The sequence below is a fragment of the Ylistrum balloti genome, unplaced genomic scaffold (assembly GCF_031769215.1).
Source record: "Ylistrum balloti isolate Yb309-2 unplaced genomic scaffold, AGI_CSIRO_Ybal_v1 Utg371000, whole genome shotgun sequence".
Classification (NCBI taxonomy): domain Eukaryota; kingdom Metazoa; phylum Mollusca; class Bivalvia; order Pectinida; family Pectinidae; genus Ylistrum; species Ylistrum balloti.
In genome coordinates this window covers 1,006,638-1,016,793 of record NW_026782558.1, presented here as the reverse complement: position 1 = coordinate 1,016,793, position 10,156 = coordinate 1,006,638, and the positions used below count along the sequence as shown (strand labels likewise).

General features: G+C 34.9%; 1 protein-coding gene across 3 annotated transcripts; it reads right to left on the bottom strand.

The window, feature by feature from the left end:
• Nucleotides 1-413: 413 nt before the first annotated feature.
• Nucleotides 414-4,774, bottom strand: LOC132559985 (uncharacterized). 3 transcript variants are annotated; one of them, XM_060224631.1, is made up of 3 exons: nt 4,699-4,774; nt 1,515-1,824; nt 414-1,160 (listed from the first exon to the last, which is right to left on the bottom strand). In XM_060224631.1, the coding sequence occupies exons 2-3, from the start codon at nt 1,813-1,815 to the stop codon at nt 829-831; spliced, it is 633 nt and encodes a 210-aa protein (XP_060080614.1). In that variant the 5' UTR covers nt 1,816-1,824; nt 4,699-4,774; the 3' UTR covers nt 414-828. The 3 variants fall into 3 exon arrangements, with proteins under 3 accessions (XP_060080614.1, XP_060080616.1, XP_060080615.1); XM_060224633.1 differs by having other exon boundaries at nt 414-1,157; XM_060224632.1 differs by having other exon boundaries at nt 4,715-4,765.
• Nucleotides 4,775-10,156: the final 5,382 nt, after the last annotated feature.

Here is a 10,156-nt window from a genome sequence, read left to right as displayed (position 1 = left end):
GTGACACAGTATTATATTCAGAAATGGGAACTTTACATTCTGTAAAGATGGAGTATCAATTATTTTACAATGCTGCTCATAATTGCAGTGGGAAGGTCGCAGTATTTACAGACGTTCACACTATTTTACGACAGAAGGGTCTATCGTCTTTTACAGTCGGTTCTTTATTTTACCCATGGAAGGTAAAATGATTAAGTATTGCACATTTGATGCTTACAACAGCTTTGTTGATAAATTTTATTTGAGACTTGAATATAATATTAAGTTGGATAAAGTGATTTAAAAATAACACCATTTACTCGAACATATTGAAATTTCTATGGCTAGATCTACGTTCGAAATACATCAAACAAGAAATCAAACATTTTAACATCAACATCGGAATTCCATAAGCAATTTTATACAGGGCATCCATCATGCAAGCTCGTAAGACTTAAGTAAAGACTCAACACGGTATTTCACGGTCACAGTATTTTCTTTGACACCGGCAGCATTCTAGAAAGAATTTCCAGACATGCATTTGTAGGTCTAAGTTACCTTTGAAGGTCATACTTCATAATAAATGGGTTTTTTTTATACAACTAGGGTTCAAACTGGCTGTTAAACACTTATTGACCTCCAGAATTCAAACAAACATTCGAAACATTTTCTAAAAGTCAAAGTGGTTGTTTGGTGCGAGGGAATTCCCCGTTTTTATTCATTTATTGATTGATTGATTTTGTTTGTTTATGTACAGTGATAAAAGACATGAACATGGAATCCATGAGAAACGAGGACCGCGCTCTCCAATACCAGCGACCAATCATCAATACTTTGTCTGTTATCCTGCTAACGTATGTTATCAATAATACCTTGCAAAGCTTCTGTGTCTATTTCTACGCCATTTTCCACCGAGTAATTGTATAAGTCCATAAGTACACCAAGTGTGCAATCGGGTCTTTTCCTCCAACAAATCAAAATTTTGAACATTTGTGTGTCGGTGCTGAACCGATTGTCCATTTCTATGGCTTCTACTTCCCGCTGCGGTACACCTAAACAGGTAGCCCACGCTAGCTTGTCCTTAACAGAAACTGGTTTGAACAAGCGCACCAGGTGTTTCTCAGTCAGACATATATGGCGTTTGTTTTCCGGTACATGGATACTTGGAACTGTACTGCCTGCTAAAAAAGTATAGTTTGCATTTAATTTGCGTAAAAGATAGCTTAATGACATAGAATAAATCATATTTATCTGGATCTTACTGTATCATATTTAGCAATAAGACATGATGTCCAATTTTCCGTTTTTACGCATATCTTATTCAAACTAGCCAAAGAAACGAACACAATAAGTAATTAAAAACATATTCTTGTAATATGCACATCCAGATTTTCAGTCAGTTTTGTGTGTATGTGTATGTTTTTTCCAGCAAAACCTTTTCGTCATTTTTTTTTCTTTTTGATAACACAGTTTTTTTTCTGTATTTTTTAACTAAGAGACGAGGGAAACTTTTGACCAATTTAAGAATTACTCACCTTTACACGTTGCTTTCTCGGGTTGCAGTCCACTTTCGAGTTTTGCCACAACTTCGGTATAATTATGCCTCCTCAGAAGATCAATTAACACTTGATAATCTGCATTTTCAGAATTAATTAGATATTTAAGACATTTTCTGTTTTTCTCACGAATCACTTTCTCCCGATTAAGCACGTCAACATCAGGAAGCTTCAGTCCTTGTCCTACCAATTTACTCTGAAATTCTGTTACATCAAAATTATCAATAATGTAGTCCATATGAGCTCGTATTTTTTCCGCGTCCTTGTGTGCTATTGGCATAATGGTCCTCTGGAAATAGAGCACGACATATTAGCTTTACAATCGATAATTATGCATCACTTAGACCAACTTTAGAGCGAGAGCAAACTGTGATAACTACTATGTAGGTTTTTAAGTCATAAAAAACTATTTTGTGTTTTTCGTATTTTTCGTATTTTTTTTAAACTAGATATCCTGGGTACAAAACTACAAAACTTGTCGAAAAGTCAATAAATGCGCGCCACACTAGGTAAGTCTCACAAGAGCCAGTGATGGCAGCTCTGGGTAAGGACCGACTTACATTAGTAAAACTTCCTTCCGCTAGGGTGTCCTTTACACCGGAAATTCGATGTACAGGAAATCGAACGTATTTTTATCCTAATCGGATATTTTAGGTTTTATTGAGAACCAATTAATGTATATGTTGTATTAATGTTTTCAACTTCCTTATTTATTTTAAGTTCTTATGAATGCTTGAAGGGATATTGTGAAGGTCATGTAAGTTTCTATCAATCGCCTTTTTTTATGATGGTTCGGGAGTCCACAGTCCGTTATGCAAATAAATTAATGCATAAACCACCCCTTCAGACTTCTGGTTTCTGGTTGTGTGGGTGGGTTTTGGAGGGGATGTTGTAATGAGCTTTATGATTGGTCAATTTTATAAGATAACGTTTTGTTCCCTCTTTTTATTGTTTTATAGTTTAAATATATGTATTGCCAAAAGAAAGACAAAGGATTAGGCACAAGTTATTGCAACTTATCAACGCCTTCTCCCAATATACATTTTAAATGACATTACAATCATGACAATACAAATATACAATGACTGATACACATTGGCATTAAAACCTCTTGCTGGATTTAATATAGTTTTGAAATTATTTTTAAATGTTTGAATTAAGGTCCATGGAAAATTGAGAATTGCCAAACAAAAGAATTTCTATATCTAATGCAACGTTCTAATTATTTAAATTTTGAACTAAAATACGTCTTTCGTTCGAAAAACGTTGACATTCAATAAAATAGTGAAAGACATTCTCACAAGGATGACCACATTCACAAGACGCATTCTCGACGAGGTTAACTCTAAAAAGAGTAATAATTAAGGGAACTGCAATGGTATCGGGTCTTTGTATGCAATATATTATTAAGTTTGCTATTTCCAATTTTATAGTAAATTGGTGGCTTTGACCGATTACTTGATGTTAAACAAGATTTGAATTAATTAATAGTGGGTTGGGATCGAACCGAATTTTCTAAGTTATTCCATCAGTAAAGAGTAGAAGGTAGAAAAGTTGAATTAGTTAGAGACAGTCTAAAATGAGGAATCCTACCGTTACCAATGTTACGTAATTAGTAACGATCATTTTCGTCAGATAAGGGCGGCAAAAGATGATTGAGGTATTCAGGAGTTAATTTATTATGCATCTTATACATTAGTTGAAGTTTCCAATTTTTTCTGCGATAAGATAGGGTTTTAAGACCCGTTTCGTAGTATAAAGTATTAATAAGGGAATATGACGGCAGTCCTAATATAATGAGAACCGCTTCACGTTGGGCTTTTTCTAACTTTTCTGATTCAAACACACTGCAACCGTCCAACAACTCACAAGCATATTCTAAAACAGATAAAAAGTCTTATAAATTTTTGAAAGAGCATCCCTACTTAATAAGTGTTTCAATTTCCTTAAGACATTGATTTTTTTTTCTAAACCGAAGTGTAAATTTCATTTACATGATCCCAAAACTTTGCATGCGAATTAAAGGTTATACCTAAATGTTCATGATAATCTGTAAAATTTAAAACTGTCCCATCAAATTCTAAGTCTAAGTATTCTTCGATATCAGTGGATTTCCAGGATTAGAATTAATCAACAAAGTTTTTGACAAAGTCAATTTAAAGTCTCTAGGTCTCTATTTAACTTTTTTTTTATTGTTGTACAGTAAGTCCGCAAAAGTGCCATTTTTCACTGGTGAAAGTCACACTTTTATCAATGTGATATTTCTCTATACTTCATTGGCAAAAAAGTAGTAAATGTCTTTATTTTTCACTAGCAAAAACTTCGAATGAAACATGTTTATATTAACTTGCCTATGAGTCATAGCAAATCAAATGCTGTAAACGTGGATATAACATTTTTTTCACTTTGTAAAATAGATTTTAAGTTGGTAAAATGCACAATGTGTCAATTCAAGTTAGCACCTAAAATACAAGTATAACCATCATTTTTATGATTGATGGTTAAAGGGAGGTAACTATAACAGTTTACATAGTTTACAACTTGCACTAGACCGATAGTCAAAATCACACCCATTATACGTCGTAACCACAGCATCGGATTGTAACCATGTGTTTAAAATAGTATAAAGATTGCTGTTGTTTGCATAACTCGTCTTTCACATTTTATACAAATCCGTTTCTAACCACTGTACGTGCTGTCAGTAGCGATCGTACTATACGCATATATATCAACCGTGAAGCTTCATGAAACAAGTTTGAAAACATGAGACGAATGCAATATGTACATCTGACTTTAAAATACTAGCAAATTGAGGCACAATATATAAAAGATACGCTGAACTATTTTCCGTTAATTTGTACTTTCACTTTTGTCCAAGTTCTCGATGTCGGATGACCCCGTTTAATCGCCACATATCTAGACTAGTTCTAAGTAGATCACAATTAGAACACACCTACAGGTAAATTGAATTGTTTTTCACATGAAAATATTCAATCGATGCGTTATATTGCTACACATTTCGTAATTCGTGTACACTGTGCACGCTTGAAACGACAGTAATAGGTTCAACTCGATCTACATAATGTAGGTCAAACAGCGAAGCTTAAAATGAAATACCAGAATGTTAATTCCTGAAACTATATTCCTACACCCTTTTACTCACAGAACGTCCAAGTCACCTGCAGATTTTCGTACTTGTACCACGGTAGTCAATAATAGCCGGACTGAACGTAACGTTGTGCATTTATTTCCTGGTCTCTTTCCAGTGACATGCGCCGACGTTCACTGTAGTCTTGCTCAAGTCATTTATTTGTATTTTTCCGTGATGTTTTTGACCAAAAGTAAACTTCGTCCCATACAAGATGAATCAACGCTCGGCACGTTTTTACTATGTACTCGTCTTAAGTCATATGTGAGATTCAGTGGATATTACAAAATTAGCTTACAGATGAATATCGAAAGTGGTAGATACCATGATATTCGAGAAATCATAACACATCACGAGAACACTTCGACAATCATAACACATCACGAGAACACATCGAGAAATCATAACACATCACGAGAACACTTCGAGAAATCAAGCAAAAACAAAAAAAAAACACATCACGTGAACACTTTGATAAATCATAACACATTAAGATAACACTAGCTTCGCGAAATCATAACACATCACGAGAACACATCGATAAATCATAACACATTACGAGAACACTTCGAGAAATCATAACACATTACGAGAAAACCTTTCATTTTGTGTTATGCTTATATTTTTAGGATCATATCAGAATATTTTTGACGTTCGTGCAGAGTTACCTCCCCGCACGGAGCTTTCCTACTTGATTTTATTTTTATGTAAGCATAGCGGGTATTACGCGCACCTCACGGAAAGAAATTGCTTACAGGGGAACTGTGGTGAGTTCTTGTGCGTAAGTAATAGTTCTTTTTGTATTATATTAATATTATTTAATTGATGAAATGGTGCTTGAGCTGTAGTTTTTAGAGATCGCGTAGTATCGTTGTAGAATTTTATGGAAGCGCACTGCAACCGGTGCAAGGGAAATTTTAACCCATTTAAACATGCCAAGAGAATCATTTAGCAAAAGTAATTTTAAATGTTAATTATTAACAGGGATAATATCAATTTTATTTTTATTTATTTATATATATTTGTTTATTTTTTATTTATCGAAAAACACATGAGGAATAAATAGATTCATATATACTATCAGTCTATAACTCCCATCGTCACACACTTACAGAGTATAGTCATGCATCATTTTCACCACTAAACACACAGCATTTTGAGTTGCACACTATATCTTAACTATCATAGACACTATGTAACACAATCACTCTAAACATATATTTATAACTTGCAGCCATACTAGCACTCCAGCATTGTTACATATACAAACAACATCAGCATCTGACATCAACGTCATCATATACAATCATCATCCTCGTCACACATTAGCATCATCACATACCATCAGCATCATTATGGTCACCTATCAACATTAGCATCATCACACTTCAGCAGCATTACACATCCGCATTATCACATACCAAATCAGCATCGTCACACCTCAACATCATCATATATATCAACATCAGCAGCATCACACAGCAGCATCACACATCCTCATTATCAGCTTCTTCACACACTTTAACTTCCATGCATAAGGATGCTGCAGATTCTTAGACACAGTCAACATCATTATCTTCATCATCAAGCACACATAGACATGCTAATTTCAGTAATTTCTCCATAAACTAGTATGGACTCATAATAAGTGAGCAACTGACAGCTGTCACTATATCACTATAAGATAAATGTTCCTAGATATAATGAAATAGACAAATAAAAAACAAAACATGTGATGATTTTTTTTATAATTCTTTAAACAGCAGACAACTATTAGCTGTTAATAATAAATGTAAATCAATATCAGAAATACTGTCAGTTCTTACCATTGCTTGTGAAGTGATTGATTCTAAGGTGACCGATAAGGCCCATGGGCCTCTTGTTTCTAATCTTAAATTAATTTTTCAATGTATTTTTATGCACAATATGCGTACCTCAAGTGATTTTGCTTATTATTTTAGATTTATGATCTTTACATTTATTTACTTCTTTTTTTTGTTTGATATTTATGTATTTTATACATCCGTCAAATGACAGGACATATTATGGTATTCTCGTCTTCCATCCGTCCATCTTCCGTCCGTATGTCCCTCTGTTCGTAAACATTTCAATGTCCCAGCGATTTTGGAATTTATTAAGCCTTAACAGATTTCTTTTAACTTTCATTGCAAGCTTAAGTACAATCAAAGCTAGATTGAGTTTGATTTCCATGATTTTTGATCCACAACTTTTAGAGTTACGGCCCATTAATGTCTGTAACCTTTTCAATGTCGGTGCAATAACTTTGCAAAGTATTACGCAATTACCATTGAAACAAATGCAATATATTATATACAGCATAAATAGTGTAGGTGATAGTCAGACAAAATCACAGGCGTATTTCGTGACCTGAAACAGGCTCTTGTTTTTGTTTTTTGTTTTTTTCATGTGACAAATTAAAATGATTGTTCAATATATGAACATTGTCAGCATTCCATTATACCTTCATAGATCCCTATTAGGATAAACTGACGGGACAGAGCTTGTTTGTTACACTATCAGAATAATGTAAATCACTCATACTGGTGGAGGAATTACAGTGATTCTAGCATTAAGTTGTATGGTTGCCAATTTATTTGCAGATAAGTCAATACCATTATTACTATTGCAGCCATGGTCTTTTGATGGCGTCGTTAACTTCACCTTGTCAGAATATCCTAATGGGGCAATATTTTGTACATCATGTGAGAAAAAAAGCATATTTACAAAATTAATAACCAGAAGTAGCAAAATCACAGGGACTTTTCGAAATTATTTTTATTATCTTAATTATCTAGACAAGCCATTGTGGCTACATATAAATATGCAAGTGTTTCTGACTTCGTTTTAAATAAAAAAATAGTTGTGGAGTGATGGCTTTTGATAATGGATATATGTATATCTAGTTTTGATATATGCTTTATTTGACAAGGAATGTCAATTTATTGTTGTTAATAAAGTTACTGTTTCAATTTTGTTGTCATTGGTCCGTTTTTCCTTGGCCCGGAACTATTTCTGAAGGCGTCTATTTGCATCAACACTGCATCGTCATGCCGGTAATTACGGGCTTAAAATAGATTTTCTGTTGACCAATTTCATTTGACAGATGGGATTAAATCCCTAATGCGTCATATCGAGCGTAATAGCTTATTGGATAAATATTTATAGTAACCTATATTGAACTTGGGGAAACCCGTTCGTCCGCCACGGTGTTTCACGTTGTAATAGCAGCAAGCTGCAAGATGAACTCGAGTAATTTTACGGATGTTTCCTTTGATTGCTTTTCATTATAACTACTGGAGCATGCATAAAACATCCTTGTGTCGTTGTCACGAAATGTAATAGATGTAGCAACAACCATTTGTACCTTAACTTTAATAAAAACATGCCAAATGTCGTATCTTTCTAATGGGAAGCCTGTTACGACGGAGATGTGAAGGGGACGTAACTCTTGGCGAACGACTACTATGTTCTGATATGGTATCATTTATTACGAACAGTGAAGCACTTCCTGTTGTGACATTTACTGTAGATAATGACAATAATTACATGTTACTGGGTTTTGTTATGCTATAACCCTATACCAGTTTTTTATATCAACCTGTATAAAGCGAGGCAATGTGACATGCACTTGTAAAACTCTGCCAGATACACACTGATAGCGCTAGTTACTCGAAGGTTTAAGCCTTAGTTCCTACTCCCATCACTATGGCCGTTCATGCCAGAATTTTCGGTAAGATGGTTCCTGTTTTTCAGTGATGTAAGCATATTTGAAAGTTAGATTTCTATTCTTCACCTGCGTATAGGCAAGTGTTACCAGTAAAGAGTTTCTCCCTTTCACCTGCGTATAGGCAAGTGTTTACAGTGAAGAGTTTCTATTCTTCACCTGCGTATAGGCAAGTGTTAACAGTAAAGAGTTTCTATTCTTCACCTGCGTATAGGCAAGTGTTAACAGTAAAGAGTTTCTCCCTTTCACCTGCGTATAGGCAAGTGTTAACAGTAAAGAGTTTCTCCTTTCACCTGCGTATAGGCAAGTGTTAACAGTAAAGAGTTTCTATTCTTCACCTGCGTAAAGGCAAGTGTTAACAGTAAATAGTTTCTATTCTTCACCAGCGTATAGGCAAGTGTTAACAGTAAAGAGTTTCTCCCTTTCACCTGCGTATAGGCAAGTGTTAACAGTAAAGAGTTTCTATTATAGGCTTCACCTGCGTATAGGCAAGTGTTAACAGTAAAGAGTTTCTATTCTTCACCTGCGTATAGGCAAGTGTTAACAGTAAAGAGTTTCTATTCTTCACCTGCGTATAGGCAAGTGTTAACAGTAAAGAGTTTCTATTCTTCACCTGCATATAGGCAAGTGTTAACAGTAAACAGTTTCTCCCTTTCACCTGCGTATAGGCAAGTGTTGACAGTAAAGAGTTTATATTCTTCACCTGCGTATAGGCAAGTGTTAACAGTAAAGAGTTTCTTTCTTTCACCTGCGTATAGGCAAGTGTTAACAGTAAAGAGTTTCTCCCTTTCACCTGCGTATAGGCAAGTGTTAACAGTAAAGAGTTTCTCCCTTTCACCTGCGTATAGGCAAGTGTTAACAGTAAAGAGTTTCTATTGCGTATAGGCAAGTGTTAACAGTAAAGAGTTTCTCCCTTTCACCTGCGTATAGGCAAGTGTTAACAGTAAAGAGTTTCTATTCTTCACCTGCGTATAGGCAAGTGTTAACAGTAAAGAGTTTCTATTCTTCACCTGCGTATAGGCAAGTGTTAACAGTAAAGAGTTTCTATTCTTCACCTGCGTATAGGCAAGTGTTAACAGTAAAGAGTTTCTATTCTTCACCTGCGTATAGGCAAGTGTTAACCTGCGTATAGGCAAGTGTTAACAGTAAAGAGTTTCTATTCTTCACCTGCGTATAGGCAAGTGTTAACAGTAAAGAGTTTCTATTCTTCACCTGCGTATAGGCAAGTGTTAACAGTAAAGAGTTTCTCCCTTTCACCTGCGTATAGGCAAGTGTTAACAGTAAAGAGTTTAACAGTAAAGAGTTCTTTTCACCTGCGTATAGGCAAGTGTTAACAGTAAAGAGTTTCTATTCTTCACCTGCGTATAGGCAAGTGTTAACAGTAAAGAGTTTCTATTCTTCACCTGCGTATAGGCAAGTGTTAACAGTAAAGAGTTTCTATTCTTCACCTGCGTATAGGCAAGTGTTAACAGTAAAGAGTTTCTATTCTTCACCTGCGTATAGGCAAGTGTTAACAGTAAAGAGTTTCTATTCTTCACCTGCGTATAGGCAAGTGTTAACAGTAAAGAGTTTCTATTCTTCACCTGCGTATAGGCAAGTGTTAACAGTAAAGAGTTTCTATTCTTCACCTGCGTATAGGCAAGTGTTAACAGTAAAGAGTTTCTCCCTTTCACCTGCGTATAGGCAAGTGTTAACAGTAAAGAGTTTCTATTCTTCACCTGCGTATAG